Below are 21,172 nucleotides of genomic sequence, written 5' to 3'. Positions count from 1 at the left end.
GGTATAGAAAAAGATCCTGAAAATATTGACTTGCTACAAATGTCATGAAAATTGGTGGGCAGCCAGAGAAGGGAGATCCTACACATGTCCACCCTGTTCCGAGGTGTTGACGCTGCTGGTTGGACATCAGTGAGTCCATGCAGGTATGCCTCCCCAGGGCAAAGATGTGGCCGTTACTGACTCTGCTGCTTCTGGAGCTGCTTGTTTTTAATATGTGCTTTTTGGGAAGTCTGTAAGAGAACTGTGATATACGTCTTTCCCTTCTCTGAACAGACTAAGATCAGACAGCAGCATTTTATATCTGGTCCTTTTCTAGTAAAGACAGTTATCAGTCATATGCGTACGCGATGCTCATACTGATGTGTACATGACAGTCCTAAAACATCTTTCTGAGCCCTTAAACAGACTTTTTGTAGCAGTAATATTTAGCTAGCGAGAGTATTTGTGGTTGCATCTGGCTGTATCCATTGGGTTTCAGCTCCCTGGTCATTTGAGAGGACTAAGTATGAGTAAGCCCTCAAGGTTTGGAAGTATTTTACTCCTCTGTGTGAAAAAAAGGTTTGGGTTAGCAGAAAATAAGTAAAAAAAAATTTTGGAATAATACAGATTTTGAATAAAAATTGATTGCTTGCAGACTTTGTGAGTTCACTGTGCCCATTTCTGAGGGCTGTTGGTATTAATTAGGCAAAGCTCTTACCAACCCAGTGGGTCTTCAGTTTCACCGTCGTGTTTCTGTGAGAAGAGAAATCCTGAAAGCAACCAACAAATTATTTGCTGAAAATCGTGACCTGGACGCTGCCGGCAGTGGCTGTAGGGCTGGCAGCCCGGAGCGGCGGTTACACCGGTTTCCCCGAGGTGGATGAGGGGTGTCCCAGAGCTGCCGGGAAGCGCCAGGCGAGGGGCAGCCCCGCTGCCCGGGGGAGCTCCGAGCTCTCGCTGCCGACGTGTGGGCACCGCTCGGGGTCCTGCAGGCTCACGGCTGCGCGGAGCCTCACCCCGGCCGGGCAGCCCCAGCGCGGGGGGCCCAGGGCAAAGCCCGGGCAGGTGGGGGGCTTCCCTGGGGGGGCGGGGAGCGCAGCGAGGGGCCGGGGCTGGGGCCGGGCGGCGGCGCTCGGGGCCGGCCGTTTCCCGGGCGATGGGTGGGGAGAGGAGGAGGAGGAGGAAGAAGAGGAGGAGGAGGGGTCCTCTCGGCTTTATCTCCCACCCGGCTCCGCCCGCAGCTGGCTGCCTCCTGTCGCCGCTCCGCACAGCTCCGCTGCGCAGCGCCGGGCAGGGCAGCGCCCATGGGCTGCGGCAACTCCACGGCCGGCGGCGCGGGCGGGCGAGGTAGGGCCGGGCCGGGCGGGAGGCGGCGGTGTGGGCATCCCCCGGGCAGCCCTGCGCGGGGGGCGGCGGTGGGAGCACCCCGCGGCGGTGTGAGCATCCCCCGGGCAGCCCTGCGCGGGGGGCGGCGGTGGGAGCACCCCGCGGCGGTGTGAGCATCCCCCGGGCAGCCCTGCGCAGGGGGCGGCGGTGGGAGCACCCCGCGGCGGTGTGGGCATCCCCCGGGCAGCCCTGCGCGGGGGGCGGCGGTGGGAGCACCCCGCGGCGGTGTGAGCATCCCCCGGGCAGCCCTGCGCGGGGGGCGGTGGGGCGGGGGGCGGCGGGCACACCCCCACCTCCGCGCAGGCGGCAGCCCCCCGGTTTCAGGGGTGCCCGTGCGAGCGTCGGGAGTCGCTGCCCGCGCTCTTGCGAGAGCATCTTTCTTTGCGGAGGCTGGTCCGCTTGCCCGGGGGAGGAAGGGCGGTGTGGCTCCGGGGGGCACCGGAGCCTTCCTGCCGCCCGCCTTGTCGTTAGGCTCGCCGCCTCCAGCAGCAGCTGTCCGAGGCATGGCGAGCCCGAGCGAGGAGCTGGACGTAAGGATCCCGCCGGGGGTTTAAGCGCCATCCTCTTTGCTTCCCTATAAGGCCACGAATGCCACTTCTGAAATGATTTTGTGCCACTTCTTCTCTGCTTGCCGGAGAAGTTGGAGGATATGCCACGTTTGAGGGGTTTTTGCACGTTAATGTGTGCCACTTGCTGGTGCCTCCAGCTGGCTCCCTTATTTGTTCGTTGTTATTTTCAAACGAGATAAGGTCTGGAAAGATGGTGCTACTGTGCTCTTCCTCCCCCTCAGCCCCCGCAAAAAAAGAAAGTATATAGAAATTGATGAGTGGACCTTCACCATATAATTAGAAATACAAGCATTTCTCAATCATTTTTCATCCTAACTGCCCTTGGCAAACATTGCCACCTGCTTCGGTACCTGTGTTAGGTCTTTCAGATGCACTCATTAGCTTCATAACCTCTTGAAAATAAACAGCAAAATAGTGGCTGGACCAGCTGGTCCATCTCTTAACTGTTTTGATTCACTTTATCCAGAGCTTCGGTGGTGCCTCAGGTGGTGCTAGTCCTGATTTGAAGAACTGGGCATATTTCTGAGTGTGAGTGATACCTTCTCCAAGCTGTGTGTATGTGTGTATGTTTGTGTGGTGTGTTGCAGATTTACCCACTGAACTCTGCAGTTCGCACTCACAGGGGAAGAGGAGGCTTTCCTGCCATTAAATACTTACTTGATTTCTGTTAAATGATTATAAATGAAGTTTTAGGTATCATGTGTATCTATCAGAGGCCTCTCCCATCCATAAGGAATGCACTGTATGAATTCGTCAGACCTTCCAGCACTCTTATTAGAGATGTCCTGTTTACATGCATTAACTCTTTCCCATTAGTTGATTCCTGCATTGCTGTGACTGGAAGTTGCTTCAGTATATGACCCATGTAGCTTCATACTGCTGGCGTGATGCTTGTTCACGTCCCATTTCTGTTTGCTGCATAAAAGCACCAGAGCATGCATCGGAGACGTTCAGAGGAAGATTTGGAGTTGGTTATTAGTCCCTTTGTGGTAGCTGCTCAATTAATCTTGATCTGGCCACCCTGTGGAACTTGTACCAGGACACAAATGGATAAATGTCAAATAGACTAACTCTGACAGCAGTATTATTGAATGAATTATTTTGAACTTTAAGTTTGTTTGTTTAAAAGTGTCCACTGTTGCGTTAAAGGCTTCTTGTTCTTCAACAGTTTTTGGCTTGTAGATTCGTACAGTATTTTCACGGAAGGTATGACCACTTTGGTAGTTTAACTTACCTGTACTGTAAACACTTGAACTTGCATTTTGTGACAACATTTTGCCTCCTCTTTAGAAATAGTTCACAGATCTCTAATGGCTTAGTGCAGGTGAAAAAAAGCAATGCCATGTAAAACACATAATTAGTATAATGGAATTATTACTGTTGCACTGATAGACCTTTTCAAAGCAAATACAGCTCTGAAAGGTCCAGTTCTTTTCACACTTTCACCACTGTCAGTCAGGAATAACCCTGTGCACTCTATGGTCCTAAAATAACAAGCAACTGCTAATAAAAGTAAGAAGTCAGATGTCTACTTTTTTTTCTTCCCATTTAGCATTCCTTATAAAGTGTGTCTAATAAAAATAAAATTATTTTATGAGGAGAAGACATACCATTTTTATCCGGAATCCTAGAGCTTTTAAGGAAAGTGCAACTCAATATTTTACCAAAATATGTGAATACTGTGTAAATACAAATTAATTTGGTGGCATGCACAGCATGACTACATCTTTAGTGCTAAAGTTATGACTATTCTGCAGTCAGTAATGTCAAAGCTGGAGGTACATAACATATAATTAACCTGTAACACTCTCTGTCATATTATATGACTAAGGATAATATTGTAGCATACTTCACGGAATTCATTAAATGTGTTTCACTAGTTCCAGTTTTCTTACTCTGGTAAAATTTCTGTTGTAGTCTAATTCAATTTTTCCTAAGCAGACGTATATGTAATGATAGTTCAGCTAATGATATTACCTTCAGTTTCACGGCATAGAATGACATCAGAGGAGCTCTCAGCCCTATGGTCTGTGAGATCTAAGCTAATAGACATGATCTAGAATAACATTTCTCTCTGTGGTGCAGTACTCCAGAACACCGATACAACTCACAGAGTTTAAATTTTCCTTCCAGACCATCAGACACTGGCAAAAGGCTCCAACTGAGAAATGGCAACTTCTGTTGCCCAAGTAAACTGATGTATACACACCCTTCTTAAATCACTTAGCTATTTTATGTGTTATCTATGGATTGCACTTATTTTTTAAACTTCCCATTACCCGTAGAAGGTTTTATGAACACATTGATCTTTTCCTGATGTTTTGTTACCTCGTTTTACATATCCTTCTTTCACGTTACTTCCTGGTGTTTTAAAAGCTCCAAAATAGCTCTTCTTTTTTGGTCTTTTAAAAATATGCCCTGAAGCATTAATATTTTTTTTTCAGAGTTAAGGCATTTCCCTTCATTCTAGTGTTGCTTCACTAACAGCTTTTAACTGCCTCCTCCTTTCTCTATCAATTGTAGTAGCAATGACAGCACCTCAAATTATGGTACACAGTGGAGGCTGGCAGTCTAGCCTTAATTAAAATATACAGGGAAGCTGTTAGTCTGTGGAGAACTTAAAATACCGCCAAATTAGGATGGAGAACTTTCACAGCAAGTTTAAACAGGTTTATTAACTTCAGGTTCGGTGGAATGCCCAGGAAACTATCCTGCCAGTCTATTTAAAATGCAAGTAGTCTTTAAAATTAATGTTCAATCAGGTCAAGTCTATGTACAGAACTGCCACCTGATGAGATGAAGAAGTAATCAATTTGAAGTAAATTGATACAATTCTGTCCTTGGTTACTCTGGGGTATAGATAGAACAAATTCATTGATGTTAGGACTTGGTTCCATATTGCTGTCTTGGAGCAAATCAGAAAGGAGCCTACAACAGAAAACTCATTTGTAATCTTAACTGTCGCACGCGTGTATGTGTAACTTGAGGTTTTTGTTTGATTTTTGTAACAATTTGAAGTATTTGCAAGAACATTAAAAATTAATGGAAAAATGGGAAAAGTTTCATAATCTGCTTTGAAGTCAGATACTGGCATTTTTTGTATCCATGTTTTTGTCCAGCTAAGTGGTTGCCTCTTATCTTTTTTATGTTTTTCTGAAATTTCTGTCTTCCACGTTCACTCATGATGTATTTCTCAGCACAGAGGAGTATCATTTGTGGCTATCAATTTCTTTCAATCATCTTTTGCATTTGTCCTGCATTTACTGAAATCCTGCAATGTCACCAGTAACAAGCTGCTGTTGTTTTGAAAGTGCAAAACTCACTCTCACTGAATGGAAGATGATTTGGAATGTGTTCTTGTCCTTCATTTGTGACTGTTTAAATGCTATGGGTTTTTAAGGGATCACAGCTCCACTACTCTAGACAGAATGTTTTTCTTCTGTAATCACTTGGCCTCAGAGTGATGTATGGCTTGTTTATTCTGCAAGCTGTACTTTTCCTTCTCCAGCAGCTCTAAAATGCCACCATGCACCCATGGTCCTGCTATGTAGATGGTGAGAGCAGAGAGGTCACTCAGCACAATTCAGTACTGCCTATTACTTGTGGGTGCAGCTTCCTGGCTACCCCTCAGTCTGTTGCTGAGGTTAGGCAGGTTTTGGAAAACCAGACCACCATGAGCCGATCAAGACATGGTTTGTAGCGTCAAGTGCTGCCTTTGTTTAGGCCAAGCTGCTATAGTGGGAAAAAATGGACAATCTTTCAAATATATGAGGCTTTTCTCCAGTCACATATCTAAAACATTGTGGGTACAAGAGCACTAAGCCTTGGTGCTATGGAACTATGGTGCTATGCATCATTTGTGAATTGGTAATAAACAAGATTCTTTGCCTGAACTTCTGGCAGGAGGAACTTGAGCAGCTATAAAATAATGTGTCACTCACTAAACATGGAAGGGTTAGAGAAACATGTCAGTGAAGTAACAGGGGTGAGGGTGAATGGATTTGACTTTAAAAACAAACACGCCTGTACATACTGAGATGTTACAGGGTTCCTTGTGAAATAAAATCTATGTATAAGGAGTGTTCAGGCTCCCTAATGAAGAAAACCTTTAGCGATACTTAAAGGCCACCTAACTAAAGTGATGTTCATTTGCAAGCTCAGAACTCTTCCAGGAGTAAAACTGTTTTGTGAACTGGAAATACTTTCAGATCTATATTCAGGTACTCTAGTGGAACTCAAATGAATTTGGACCAAACTCTTGTTTCACTTTTGCTAGTGAGAATAACAACACTGAAATTAATAGAATCCTGTCAATGGAAGTGAGGATAACCTGGTTCTTTGTGCTTATAAAAACAACAGAAAAAAACCTTTTTGTTTATTATATTTACTTATTTATTATACATAATAAAAACAACCTCTTAAAAAAATTAATTTATTTTTATTATGCTTGGTTCTCCATGTTTTTGTGTGAGGTGCATTTCAAAACACTGCAGTGATTTTCCAGCAGTGGTACCCTCTTAATATTCAAAGGGAACAAGTGCTGCTGGGTGTGAATGCTAGTGGGGCATCTCCATTCTCAAACACAGGTTCATAGCTGTATAGTTCTACACGAAGCCCAAGGGGATGGGTCTGAGATACAGCTCCTGTCCTCAGAGCGCGGAGGTATGTGTTCCATAGTGCCCTGCAGACAGCTGTGGCGTTGGACTTGGGCATGGCCTTGAGGCGTGCCTCTGATTGACTGGAACTTGAGTATCTCCGCCGGGAAATGTATCGGTACTGTGGGCACACAGTTCTTCTCACTCAGCTAAGGTTTCGGTTTTAACTTTGTACTTTTTGTATACTTCTTGAAAGGAAGGTTTTGGTTATTCAAATGAGGATCCAAAGTGCTGAGACCTCAGCTCAGACTCGAAAAGGCTCAGCAAAGGCCTCACAAAGGACTATGAACCATTCTGGAGAAACTGAGTTTGTTTGCAGTGAGCTTAGGCTGACAAAATGAGAAAGTTGTGGTTCTGGTGCAGAACAGGCATAGCACAGGAATAGTTTCTTCTGGGGGAAAAAACAAAGTCCTGCTAGCTACAGCAATGGATCTAGGCTTCTCAAGGCATACGTTGTCTGAGGTGTTACTGGTGCCTAGGCTTTGACTGGATGCGCAGGGTGGTGCCCTGAGGGTACATGGCTGAGCTGACTCTGGAAGAACTAGCCTGGGTAGCAGAAAGCATCTTCCTACATTGGCTGAGATTGAGCTTGCATGCAGTGCTGCAATGCTAGCCTTTTGCCTGGACACAATTAATTTGGAGGGTTTATATGTGGTACTATGTAGATGTGCCTATAAAGCCAAAAAATCTTAGAAAACTGCCTGGTAGAATAAAGTTTTAAATTGAGGACCTGAGCTTACTGTGCTTAGAGGCACAAGCTTCCAGCTTAATTAAGAGTTTCTTCTGACACATGTAGCTGTACTGAGATTTTTCTGACTTTGGAAGCAATACTAATAAAACAAATGTGTACAGTCTTAAACAAGTCTAGTCTATTTTGTTGCTGCAAAAGGAGGGATAATCAAGCCATAGGAATTGAGAGTGATACTGTGTTAAAGAGTAAAGGGAGATGTTTCCTGCCATCCAAGCCGTTCATTCAGGTAGACAGTGCCGGAAGGCCTTGCAGGGCTCTTTCTTTCTCTCTGCATTCAAAATAAGGATTCAGAAGTCATATTCTTACACATTAGAGCAAGATGAAAGGTATTTGCTATTTATGGATACTTTTCAGCAGCAAAAATAAAGTTTTTCAAGAAATGAAGTGTCATGGCTGAAAAAAAATCCCAACCTACCTCCAAACCCATAAAATCTTTTAGATTGACAACTGTCGTTTCTTCAGAGTGAGCTCAGATAACCTCTTCCAGCTAAGTACTGTGAGGAAGAGGAAAAGAAGTGAAAGGTTTTCTAATGTCTGCTTGAGCTTGTGTAATTAATAGAAGGGATAATTTGCTGGTTACTCAGCTGAATGATACACCAGCAATAGCAACATGGCATTAATAACTTGGGAGGAACAGGAAAGAGTTTGTACTTGAGTGAATGTTCCTCTCCCAGCAGGAAGCATCTGAATCACCAAAAAGAAAAAAAATCAATCACTGAGATCAGGCAGCCATGTGGCAGCTTTTGTCTTTTTGTTTTTTTCGCTAAATAGCAAGATGAATTAAGGGGTGGTTGATCTCTTTAGATGTCCAGGGCTTCGGAAGGATTGTGTCCCAATGTTTATATTTGTTCTGTCTAGTTGTTTTATAAAACTTTGTTTATCTGGCAGGAAGAATGGAGCAGCATTTTACACATGTAGTGCCAAGTCTACAACTGAATCAAATGGCAAAATAAACAGGCATTCAGGAGTAACTACTTGGTTACTTGTGGCCACTGTGTAGCAGGCAAAACCACCAGAAGACAGAAAAGTGAAGAATATAAAATTCAGAAAGATGGATTTTATCGTATATTGCTCTCATCCTGAGTGACTGCACCTGGACTCTGGTCCACATCAGCATCATTTTCACCCACTGAGAATCTGGCCCAGATCTAAGTGTGACAGACTTAAGAGATAATATAGATAATTATTAAGGATAAACTAGACAATCATGAGAAACTTATTCTCTGGCTATAGAAAATTCCTGTTGCTATTTCTGCATTAAGACAGAAAGGCAGGAAAATGCTTACTGTACTGTTGGTTAGTGTAGAGGATTATGCCATTATCTTGTAAACATGCACTTTTTTTTTGTTTTTTCATTCTAGGTGCCACAGGGACTACTAAAGATGTGTAAGTACTTTATCTTTCAGATATGTAACTCTGGCCTTACCTTCAGTCCTACTAGCCTTATACTAGATTTAGTCATACATGATTCACATGGCTCCTAACATATAATCAACACCACCAGATGTTTATTGTCTTTAATGAGAGCTTTCATCTCCACAAAACAACTTCATGTCTTGTTTACTTTTCTACAGATTCCTTCCCTTGTTATTTTGCTAATAGAAGTGTCTTTTCTCTGCTTGTGTTCAGAGGGTTGTCTCCCAAAGGTGGTAAAGCTACTTCAGACCCCTCTTCCCTGTCACGTACCAATACACTTTCTTCCAAAGGCCATGTCATTCTTTGAAGCGACCACATAAATTTCCCCCAAGCCCTGTGAGAGATTTAAAAAGCCACTGAGGTTTCCTCTCTTTACAGGAGTCCCAGTAACCCATCCAGACTTCCTTTTCAAAGTACTCACCTTCCCTAGCTGTTCACTGCATTAAAGATAGTATCTATGGGTTCCTCTTTCTCTCCTTTATCTTTGAGTATCTGTTGAGTAGCAGAGGGCAGCCCTACCCATCCTGTTTTTCTTTAAAGGGGGAAGGTCTGAACCTCTAGTGCCTGTTGCTTCTTGCCAATTTCTGGTTTTCAGAAAAGCAGCAGCAGCAAAAGATCAGCCTTTCTCAGCCCATTTTTCATTTGTGGATGCGGAAATGTGCAGGAACAGCTTTATTCAGCCATAAATTTATTTTCCTGTCAAAGGAAATATTGAAGAAGTCCTCCTGAGGTCTTGCTGCCTTCTATTTTATATAATTGTATTTGCCACTAGAGTATGAGACTGAGAGACTGGAGAAAGATTTTCATGTTATGAAATAGGAACATTCTTCAGTTTTATTTACTTAATTTAGAGTAACTACTCTAATTAGATGGAGGAATCCTGGTGTAGAAATTAGCACTGTCAAGTCAGATAAACAAGTGGAGAGAAGAACTTAACAACAGCCTGATCCTTGCTCTTACAGAGCACAGCTGAGAACTAACGACAAGTCTCACATGGCAGATGAACACTTGTCACACATACTTTTGGGATCTGTGTTACCCATGTAGTCACTTTTCTGGTGTCAGACAATAAATTACAGAAGGCAAGCTTATGAGGAACCTCTTCTTGATACAGCCTGCGACATCCATGCCCTCAAGACTTTTACATATACAAACCCACTGATTTGAATTTATATTAGGGCCTTTTTTAGTTGTTCAATTTAGATAATTTAAGTGACTGACTTAGAACTGCTTCTCTTTCTTTGCTCTTTGGTAGTTTTAAATTTCAAAATTCCAAGCACTGTTAAATTAAATCATGAATTTAGTAGGCACGTTTCTGTGCTTAAAGCTATGGGTACATGTAGAACTGAGTTTATGTGTGTATAAGCGTTTGCAGGGCCAGGCTTTAGGAGTTAAACTGGGAACATCCTACTTATTGGTGTTTGATCATCTGTCATGTTTCAAAAAAGTATTGGGATAACTTAGAAAAAAACTGATTACTAGTGCAGACTTCAACAAAGTGTCAGGGTCAATCCTGGGATCATTACTCATTCAGATAAGCATAGTGGAGCCAGCCGAACAACCTGTGTGAGTAATAGCATGGTTGAGCCTTCTTGTCAGACATTAGAAACATAGATCTATTAATGAGAATTAGCAGTGATGACCTGAAAAGTCCTAAATCAATCATCCTAATATTTAACAACAAATTTTTATGAAGCAAGTGAAATACCAGAAAAACTATATTAGTTTCATGGAAATGAGCAAAGCAGGCTTATATTAACTAACATTACAGATCCACACAAGCTTTAATTTTACACCTTTTCAGCTTTACACTTTTTTCAGCTAAAGATTAAAAAACTCCTTTAAAAACCCACATGTGTTTTAGCTGTCAAATTTCAGTTCATATTGATTCTGGTCCAGAAAAGCATTTAGGTGTGTCCTTTCTTACAGCTTACTTTTTGATACAGAATCTGGTCATTCTAACTCCAAGGATTTCTCATTTCTTACTGTGACTCAGTGCTGAGGCACCAGCTTCTCCTGGAGTGAGCAGCCATGCAGAAGGAGGGAGGGCTGGATCCCGCTCTGAGCCCTCCTGGGGATGACTGTGGGGAAGCTGCTTTGCCCTCTGGGCTTTGAGTTTCTCCACCAGTAAGATAGGGATGATGGTACGATCTTCCTGTGCTAAGTGCTGTGACACCAAGGGCTTTGTGGGGACAAGAAGGATGTATGTTCTGGGAATGTGATCTTTCCCTGTGTATTCTAACCCTCAAATCAATGGTGAATCTGTTGTCCGGCTTCAGCCAGTGCTCCAGCCCCACTCATAAAGAGAAGTACATCACTGCTAACTGGAAAAGCTTAGATATAGGAGGGGTAAGGTATATGCTAGAAAATAATGCAATGCCTGTGATATTCAGAATGCGGCTAAATTCAGAGGAAAATTAATAGCAGTAGGAAGAAAAGGACACGGCAGTTCAAGGCTGTTTCAAAATACTGGGAAGAAATCCATCAAATACAAATGACAGGCCCTTGTTCCCAAGAAAAGCTGAGAAACTAAGAAGTAGTCTGTTGTTTGTGCAAAGTTTAGTGAACCATTTCTGGCAGAACTACTGAGCATGGCCAGAAATAATCTGTATAATGCTCAGCATGAACAGAGTTGTAAAAGTAAGGCAAATGTGGATGGAATGAGTTAAGCTGAATGCCTGTCATTGGATATTTAAAATATTGGGTGAAAAATGGCAGCTTCTTTTACCATCAAATAGATATAGGACTGAGGGGTGTAAAAACTGACAGTGGAACCAAGTGTGGTTTTCAGACTTAGGAGGGCAACAGGAAGCCTCTTGGGATAGACAGATCCTTATGAAAAGAAACATTTATTCTAGCTGAAAACCGAATGCAGTTATGTGGATTTGCTGTTAAATCCGCCTGCCGGCTACAGGACTCCACCTATGCTACCTGCTGAAAATCACGTTCTCCGTTCCTCAGCAGTAGATGTCAACAGCATCTGAGGGAAGATGCAGCGACACGGCAGCAGATCAGTACAAAGCACATTGGACTGCTAAGGTCCTTTTGCTGTCTATTCCTGGTGCAGAAAAGCTTATTCTAGCTTGGTCTTCCTGGAGGATTCTGTAAATGGAGATATTTAAAGAGATTTTTTGTGCTAGGTTCTTCCTTCATCCCTGGCATAAGAAGAAGCTAGAGACACATTGGAGGTAGGGAGGGAAAGGATGTGCTGGGCTCCCATATCCCCACACCCTGTCTGTGAGTCTGGGAGATGAGGCAATGGGAGCACTGCCGAAACCAAAGGAACTTCTTGCCATTCTTGTTCCCATGTGGTTGCAGTTGTAGCTCTGCTTCCTGGAGCCACCCATGTTCACAAAGCGGCACCTGCCACAGCAGCTCAGCTGGTACCTGGACATTTGGACATGTGGAATTAGTGGGCATCTTTCAAAATGGGGCCTTAAGCTACAGTGTGTGAAGGCAAGGGGTGGGTGAATATGTGTAATGCATAAACTGAAGCAGCACCCCTTCCCATGCTGCTTAGGAGTCCCTAGGAAGGGGTGGAAAATTACTTCTTCCTAAAGTGCCATCACCAGAATTTTTCTTTCTTTTCCCTCTCAAGCTCCCACATTCCTCCTGTCTCTGCTCACCTCTTTCCTAGCAGGACTACAACAGATTGCACCCAGTCAACACCCGGCTCAAGAGCTGTGGCCTGTACAATCCCAGATTATATTCACTGTTGCACATTTAAGGGAAAAGATATTTCAAAATTAGACTTTAATTTGTAGCTATCAAGAGGAAAGGAAGAAAGCAAAGTATTTTTTAAAAAACTAGTCTGCTTAATCATAGGCTTGGATAATTTGTTTTGGTGAGAGAGTGACAGTAATGGTCATCACTGGATGCCCCATTACAAAGCATTTCTATAACAGAAGAAAATAGCCCCATTGCCTAGTAGACTTTTTCCTTAAAAAAAACATTGACATTAATTTCCTGTTGGACAATATTGATTGTTATTCTTACAACTCCATTTTAAGGCTTGGGGCTGAGCATGAAGTTGCCAGTGCTTTTAAAGGATTCTTTTCTCTGGACAATGTTTAATCTGGATTATAGAAAATGTTTCCAGTTGTATGATAAAAGCAATTCTGTGACACGTTTGGTTGGTTCAACAGAAATGATTGTTTGTGGTCTTTTGGCACACAAAGTCCCTTTCTTAAAGTAGTGTCATTCATTTTTTTTACTAAAAATACAGTCCTTGTTTCTACCCACTGATATACACAGGCTTTCTACTTTCTTCAGCTGGAATTGGCCCACATGAGGACAGAGCAGCTTCACAGTCCTCAAGGAGAGGTCTCCCTGCATGCGTGAGGACTGACTGCAAGGTGGTTTAGGCTACGTGGGGGCAGAGGAGGTGGGAAATGCCTTCTGAAATGGCACCGGCTCCTCCAGGGAGGAGTGGCAGGAGGGCCAGAGAGTGAGGAGTGTATTGCTCAGTCTCTTAAGTGGTAGGTTGTAGACAAAGACAGCAGATGAGGAGGCTCACCCCACTCCGTGCTATGCCCTGTGTGAGCAGCATTTAGCAAAATGGCAGCATCCTTAGGTTTACCCCAAACCTCTACTATTAAGAGGACCTGTGTACCCTTACACTGTGCTGACACAGAAAGCGTAGTTGGTAATGTTCTGCTGCTTAGGAAGAAGGTAAGTGTAAGGTAGCTTCCAACTTGTAACAGTGTTTTTCAGGCATTTGTTACGCTGCCAGGAGCGTGCTGACTGAGGTTTAAGGGATGTTTTCTTGCATTTAAGGCTTCATCTTTCTACGAGTTCTCTGCAACTTCAGGCCAAAATCCCATTGGCTTCAGGGGTTAGTAATGGCATACAGCCCCGATGATTAAACAGTAGGCACATCTACCTTTTAGAATAAATAAATCACAGTAAAAATATATTATTGATCAAGATCATAGTTAAGAAATGCCTTTCAAGTCTACAGTATCAATTTAGCCCTAATGTTGGGTAAAGACCCGTTCTCAGCTTTATTGCTGGGGAGCAGATGAGAAATTAATGGATCAGCTCAAGATGGGGAGTATCTTTGCATTGCCCACATAGTCCAGGCAACTGGTCCTTCAATGGGGATATTCAGGTGAGGATATCTGGGTGAAGAGCCCATGCATGAGCATTTCCACAGCAGAGCCCTCCTTGGGTCATGGTGTTTGCTGTTTGCAGCCTTCCCCGGGCGCTGCTGTGGCCATGGCTCGTGGCTCCCCGAGCGGGTGTGGTGGAGGACTCCTTGGGCAGCTGTCACAGTTGCCCCCAGCTAAGGGAAGGAGTGAAGGATGTCTGTGGATTTAAGAGCACCCAAGTTATCTTGCCTCTATTTTTATTGCTAGGTTGGTAGGTTGCAGACCGAGCTAAAGCACATCTGCTGCCCTGATCCATACCCAGCCATGCAAGCAGAGCCCAGAGTCCAAGTATTTAATCAAAGGCGGGTGAGTGGTTTGTGTGAAGACTGACACTGGGGCATGGACTGAGACTACAGCACAGGCACTATACCCCAGGGAGTAAGAATAACATTTTTGTCTTTTCCATACTATGTTTGCCTTCACATCGATGCCAATTACTTTACACCCTGCTCCAGTTCAGCTACGCTGGACAGTGTTTTAGTGGGGGGAATCAAACCTCAGTGAATCCCTATCGATTTACAGATTGACCTGTGATTTTACCCTAAAGGAAAAAGAGAAGTAATTGCCCATTCATAAAGGATTAGTAACAGTTACGTGGTTTGCAAACAACTCTGACTTCAGGAATTACAGTACCTTATTTTGTGGAGAGGCTCCATAACATATTTTGGCACAGCTGCTGTGAAAGTTTATTTTTCTTCATCCTCATTCCCATGCCAGCATGGATACCCAGTCCCTTCCAGTCCTCTTTTGGTGGAATAGCAGCCCAGACCCGTTCCTCTTATATGCAGAGCCTTTGTGTTCCTGTTATGTGTGGGGACTCACTCAGGAAGAGTGTTATTTACCTGTTGCAGCTCCCAAATCTACTTTCAGGCATCACTGGCAGGGGTCATGAAAAGTAAGCTGCATGTATTCTCAATCCTTTTCTTCCTTCTGTACATTAGATTGGAAAATTGTAACTGTTTTTGTGCCTGTGTGAATACTTTGCTGAATTTTTGATGACCTGAATTAAACTGGGATCAGTAATAATCCCCTTCTTCCCTTGCTTCTAAATCTACCCTGATGATCATGGAATACCTGAAAGAAACAATCTGCTAATGTGCTTTGTATCTTTTGATGTTACAGAGCAGAAGAGTCCGTATCAGATGATGACAAAAGGAGGTAGGTGCTCTACCAGGGCGGGCTTTATCTGCAGCAGGCTGCAGTGAGTTCTGCTGCCAGATGTACAACCTTCCTTCCCTCCTCCTAATTCCCACCAACACTGAAGCAGAGAAAAAGAAAAAAAGAAAAGAGAGGAGGAAATCTTACACAGAGCCCAGTATTGATGCATCCCCCCACCATGTTAGTGAGATGAGGAGGGGGGAACTTTGTGGAAAGAAGAGCACATTATCTCACGGCTGTGGGTGATGTGCTCAATAAGGGCCAGCGACCTCTTCCTGCACACCAGCCTCACCACAGAAGATGGCATCAGCACTTGTGTGAGATCTCTGCTGGGCTGGAAATCAAAGGAAGTATGACTCTATCATCAAACAAATCAGGAATCATTCAGAGCCCTGGGGGCTGGAGGAGGTGTGATTTATTTGGCATCTAACGGGGCAGAGCAGTGTGATGGGAGTCTTTGCAAGTGGCTCCAGGCACAGCAGAGGCTCTGGAGGACCCGGGTTTTCGACTCCCTGCATCGGTCCCTGCCTTTCATCCAGGCCTTGGAACCAGAAAGTATGCTCTGCAAGGCCGTGAAGGTGAGAGGGTTGGGCTATGGAAGTACCTAACACCCTTGTGCTCCTTCCTGCTAACAGCCTTCTCCAAGGGTGGCCCTAAGCAGAGGCATGCAGGTCCAGTTTATTGACGAGGAGAGGTCAAAGTGCTTTTTAATTGGTGTGTGTCGTTTGAAGTGAGGTGCCTTGGTGGTCCCAGTGTCAAACATTACTATCGGATTGGCTCTGTCCTCAGACTGTATCCTCCTTGGATGTTTTCAGTGCCTAGAAGCAGCTGGGCAGGCAGGTTTTATTGTCACAAGACAGTTGGGATTTCATGAAGAATATTAGAAACTTGAGTGAAAAATAGCTCCTTTCATGGGCTTGGGTCCCACTTACGAGTTACAGATAGCCTCAAGGGTTTTTTTTTGCCTGGCACCATATTAGCAAGCACGTGGCATTTCATATGCACTTCTCCCATAGCCATGGGAAGGGAGGGTTCCTCTGCGGATGCTCATGCAGAGATGCCCTCCTCTCTGACCGTCCTGGTCTTTGTAATGCTGCTGTGTGATGTTGACATTGTAGGGAGAAGTGTTAAAATTGAGCTCTGATGTCTCCTTAATTGTTTCTTTAAATCAGGAACTACGGTGGTGTGTATGTTGGCCTGCCATCCGATGCGGCTGCCATGGTTTCTGGTCAGACGAAGGCTGCACCGAAAGGTATCGGGAGGTTGCGTATTTCATTTCTGCTTTCTCAGTTTAATTTTATTTAGTATGATGTATTTCCTTTTAAAATCAATTATTATTTCAGACAGATTGGCTAGCCTTGGAGCCTCTTAAAGCAGTGGGGCTATTTATAATCATTAAAGTGATTGTTCCCGTTTATTTAAATTTTAACACACTTTTTGCAGAAGGATTCTAGAGCAGAGGCTGACAATGTGGTACATTGTCTTCTGAACAGCTTCTCCATGATCTGAGTGCTCTGTGAATTCAAACCCTGTTAGGACTAAGAAGCTGTGATAGGCTTGCAGAGCCTCAATGCTATTTTTAGTTTTGAAGATGTTTACTTGCATTGTGGTGAATTCCAGTAATAACAGTTAGTAAGTGCTTGCTTTCAGGTTTATTTCTCTTATGAAACCCAGTGGAAACTGTTTCTTTTCCATGAGATATTTTCGAACAGTGGGAAAAGGCATCAGGTTTATAGGTACTTAATAGAGAAGTTGTAAACATACAATTACGAAATAATGTCATATTGTTTAGATTTAATACAACATACAGCACAGAGTTTAGTACTGGCGGATGCTTCAAAATTGACTGCAAAACAAAAAAATTAAGAACAATAACACTATTAACCAAAATAACAGCTGGTTTTGGAACATTAGTACCTTCGTTGCATAGTTTTTTTAAACAGTGTTCTAAATTAATGATATGGTGTAATGTATTGACCATCTTTATCTTTTATTTTCTAATCAAGATTAGAAGGAAATGAACACCTCAAGATGCAAGCAGCTGGAGGTACGGTATGTCTTAATTAACCTTCTGTGCTTGGCATGTATTTGTCGATCAGAAACACGGTGGCAGTGCTTCCTGTGCTGCTCTTGGGTGGTCTAGAAATTGCCCAGTTACTTCTCCAGCTGCAACATAACTTGTCCAAAGGCTGGACCAGGGGCAGGATCTTGGTGGTGCAGACATAAATTAGAAAGTGGGTAAAGTCACCTTTGTTGTGAGAAGTGAGAAGCAAGGAAACTCCGTATTACTCCATTTGGGAATAGATAAAAGTCAAATGTCTTTGTATTCACCTTCAACCACACCACAGCTATTCCTGCAGCGGTACTGAGACATCCCATGAGAGGCGAGGTGCATCAGCAGTGCATAGACCAGCATCTGTAGAGACAAAGCGTTTCCCAGGAACTAATAGTTTGCAGTCAAAAAACATCTTCTCTGAGGGAGGACCCTGAGGACCGGAGAGGCACCCATTATAACCTACGGGAGCTTTCCTTTTGCTATGGGAGAATCTGTGGGGACTTTGTTCTCCATCAGCCAGTATAGGGCAGTGAAAATTTATAGGCTGTATTCCTGACTTTAGAGTTTCAACTAACTAAAAAAAAAAAGTCCTTTGCAAGTTCACGCCTAAAGAAAAAGAAAACAAACTTAAGTTTCCATTCAGAATTTGATCTAAATAAACATTGACAAATTTCAAAAGGGAGCTGTTTTAATGTCTAGCCAGTGGGGAGGGGGAAATTATAAAACTGCCAACAATTTCCATAGGAAGCAGAACCCTTTCCTAATTCAGGTGAAGAGCCAGAAACAGTTCTGGCTGTCCCTGGTGCTGGACGCAGGCCTAGGAGAGCAGAACACACATATACTGATTATCTTTAATTGTGGGAATGGTTAAAGTTCCATGGACTCTGCTAGGAGCACTCATATACAGGGAGACCTTCAGCTGGTCATCACTCCTAATTTCAGCAACCTGGCTGAGATGCCTAAGCTAGGAACGCTGTCACCCTTGACCTGGGCAAGAGTGAAGCACTTTGAGGTTGCAGCTTTCCATCTGTGGTTGGTGAATAGGGCTTGGGTTAATTAGGTCCATGTCTAGGTGCTTTAGTTAAATGCCTGACGTTGGGTAGAATCAATGACTGGACAGTTCTTGCTATTCAGAGTAGCTGAAAGTGCACTTTGCCTTCCTTGGTGCAAGATCAGGCTTGGCTGCTGACTTATGCAGGTGAGCACTTTTAAATCTGCAAAGGATCCTCTGAGCTCCACAAATTTATGTTTGTGACTGCAGGTCACAGACTGCAAGTCTCTCAGCTTCTAATGATGCCCTAGTTCTGTGGTTTACTTATAGAGTGTAACTGTATTGCTTTACCAATATTGCTTTACCAATCTCTCTAAATATGCTTGTTCCTTTCTTTTTTTGAACAGTCTTCTACTAAGACCGGTCACCAGTGCTTTACAGAGAGCTGTCTTTGTGCTGAAGATTTTTATATTTACGTAGCCTTCCGGAGAGCAAGAGAGATCAGAGCACCAAAAAAATCTAAACTGTTGCAAGTTCCAACTACGGGTACAACTTAAAGTACAGCATTGAATCAGTTTCCTATGATGGTTGCATTATGGAAACCTCCTGCTGTTCTCCAGTGAAAAATGAAATTAGTGAACTCGTGGTGGATGTTTCTGCACAAGAGCTAACTTTGATGATCTGCAACTTATTTCTCTGTGGCCATATTGCAGATTTCATCAGCTATCTGCTACGCTTCATATATTTTCTCCAACAATTTTTGATAATTTTATATAGAAAACCATTACTACTGTCCATTTAATAGTTCCTATGGTAGGTTCCTGTAAATTAATTGTTAATTTACTTCAGAGTAATATATTTGACAGGTTTGCATCTTTTTGGTAATATTGCAAATTTTAATATTTTTGCTGTGGAAACAAGAATAAGATTAAATAAGCATAAGACTGTCAGGTTCTTTATAGTTATTACTGTCACTTTTATACAGTGAGACAAATATTAGTGTTTAATTTTCGCCTTTTAAAAAGATATTGCTCAAGCAATTTTATTTAAATAAGAACAATGTACTTCATTGTAATATTCATGTGTCCATTTTTATTTTCTTCAGCTTTATCTCTTTTATAAAGCATTACATGGAAAAAACCACACATGAGCCAAACTATTATGTCTTCTGTTCTGTGTGATATTACAGTGACATTTCCTTGCGTAAGAATGAAGTGATAGTATTTTCAGAGATAGCAGGACTAAACTCCAGTGCTGCATCCTCCTGAACTGTAGAGGATTTTTGATCACTATTAGAGTTTTGTATCCCTGACTTATCTCCAGGATGACAAATTGTAACACAATGAGTGTTACTATTACTTTAGCAAATTGTTGTATAAAATAACATATGGGAGGTTCTAAAATTCAGTAAGTTTAGAGCAATGTAGATTTCGCACAGAACATAAAACAGATTGTACATTTCCATATGGCTGAACAGGTATTTAAATTATTAAAGCCTTTTGCATAATTCTTTATTCAAACTTTTTTTAATAGGACATGATATGCCATACACTTTAAACAAACAAATAAACAAAAAGAGCCCAACTCACTCCACATGAATATATTACTGTAGATTAATAACCACTTTTAAAATCAAAAGAAAAAAGCAAAATGGAAAATTTGGACACGAAGTGATACACTGGTGAACCATGAGATTCCTGCTCATTTCACCGATATCTGTTAAGACCAGTGAACAACCATTGACTGTGGTTTCCAGTAACTTGCAGTTCTGGCTTTAAAATGAGGCATAGTTTGTTCAGTGTGAGGCCTCTAAAAAGAAGTATTTAAAAATACTCCTTCCTTGTCATCCTTTAAGTATCATCTGTGACATTATTTACTGCTATTCTTTAGAAATCTGCTACTTGGGTTATCAACAATTTCAGGCTTCCAGCTCCTGAAGACAAATACGCATCTCATTCTTGACCCCTTCAACCCTGAACCAAGATGAAAGAAGCTTGAAGAGATGGTGTTAAAATATCTCAGTATGAATGAATGTCTGTAAATTACATCTGCAGAGTCTTGTTCTTGCAGACCAAGCTGATGAGAACTCAAATAGCCCTGAGTACTAAATGTGCAGGTCTGCTTCCCACCTGCTTCCCACAGCATAAGGGTATAGTTTGCACATTCCACATATAGTCTAAGTGGTTTGCACAGCACAAATTTATTTAGTACAAAGCAATTAGGCCCATGCGTGACCTCGTCATGATTGCCTTTCCCAAAGCAGAAAAAGTACCAGTCATCCTAGGATACATCATAGTTCAGCTAGTGCTCGAAAAGGCCACAACAGATGCCAGTAATCTCGCCAGTTATTTGTCCACTTTATCCTTCAGTTGCTGAGAAGAATCATCAAAAAGGTGGACAGGGCTAAATTCGAACTTCACTTGTTCTGCTACTGACATCTGAACTCCCGTGTGGGCTGAGGAAAGAAGGAGGTGATCTTTAATGAATAGCTCCTAGCAGCTGGTGGTGGGACAGCTGCAAAGGGTACTTTTTCTTTTTTACGTCATTGCTTAATTTTTCCTGTGCAGAGCTGCAGAGAAGTGTAGAGCACTTTGCAGAATTGGCCTCTTAATGATTCATCCTCTGAATGTGTGGGAGGTATGGTGGTTTCTTAATATTTTTGTTCCTTTGCATCTTTTCATCTCAAAAGCTTACTGATCAACTGACAGATGTTTCAGTATGATGGACTGCAGCCTCTGCAGTAGATATAAGTTCATTTGTGCCATTCAGGCCTGTACCCATCAAACTGGAGAGCTAGGGCCATGCTCTTGTCTTAGATTTGCAGACTCCTGTCTTTTGTTTGCCCAAGGACTCACAGATCTAGAAGCTGTGTGACAGGACACTGTATTCTGGCATGGCCAAATTCCACTTAGGGAACTGACTTTTGGCTCATCAAAATTCCTCTATGGTGAGCAGCATTTCTTAAGCCTTTGTTAATAAAAGGACATGACATTTCATGGACAAATGAGTATATCTCTCTTTCATAACTTACAATCTATGGATATTTCTGTTAGGAGGAGGA

General features: G+C 42.8%; 1 protein-coding gene across 4 annotated transcripts; it reads left to right on the top strand.

The window, feature by feature from the left end:
* Positions 1–1,163: 1,163 nt before the first annotated feature.
* C5H12orf75 (chromosome 5 C12orf75 homolog) lies at positions 1,164–19,254 on the top strand. 4 transcript variants are annotated; one of them, XM_056341668.1, is made up of 6 exons: positions 1,164–1,326; positions 8,702–8,726; positions 15,029–15,064; positions 16,237–16,316; positions 17,076–17,111; positions 18,519–19,254. In XM_056341668.1, the coding sequence occupies exons 1-6, from the start codon at positions 1,284–1,286 to the stop codon at positions 18,527–18,529; spliced, it is 231 nt and encodes a 76-aa protein (XP_056197643.1). In that variant the 5' UTR covers positions 1,164–1,283; the 3' UTR covers positions 18,530–19,254. The 4 variants fall into 4 exon arrangements, with proteins under 4 accessions (XP_056197643.1, XP_056197642.1, XP_056197645.1 ...); XM_056341667.1 differs by having other exon boundaries at positions 1,165–1,326; positions 17,076–17,116; XM_056341670.1 differs by having other exon boundaries at positions 1,166–1,326; positions 17,071–17,116; positions 18,519–18,618.
* Positions 19,255–21,172: the final 1,918 nt, after the last annotated feature.

Source organism: Falco biarmicus, chromosome 5 (genome assembly GCF_023638135.1).
Source record: "Falco biarmicus isolate bFalBia1 chromosome 5, bFalBia1.pri, whole genome shotgun sequence".
Lineage (NCBI taxonomy): Eukaryota > Metazoa > Chordata > Aves > Falconiformes > Falconidae > Falco > Falco biarmicus.
The sequence above is the reverse complement of the archived record's forward strand: the minus strand, read 5'-3'. Positions and strand labels throughout refer to the sequence as shown.

What these genes read in the sequence shown, in the direction of transcription:
- C5H12orf75 (XM_056341667.1), top strand. Translation starts at nt 1,284, where the DNA reads ATGGGCTGCGGCAACTCCACGGCCGGCGGCGCGGGCGGGCGAG. An exon ending in CGGCGGCGCGGGCGGGCGAG is followed by an intron (nt 1,327 to 8,701) that starts GTAGGGCCGGGC and finishes TTTTCATTCTAG; the next exon opens with GTGCCACAGGGACTACTAAA. An exon ending in GACGAAGGCTGCACCGAAAG is followed by an intron (nt 16,317 to 17,075) that starts GTATCGGGAGGT and finishes AATCAAGATTAG; the next exon opens with AAGGAAATGAACACCTCAAG.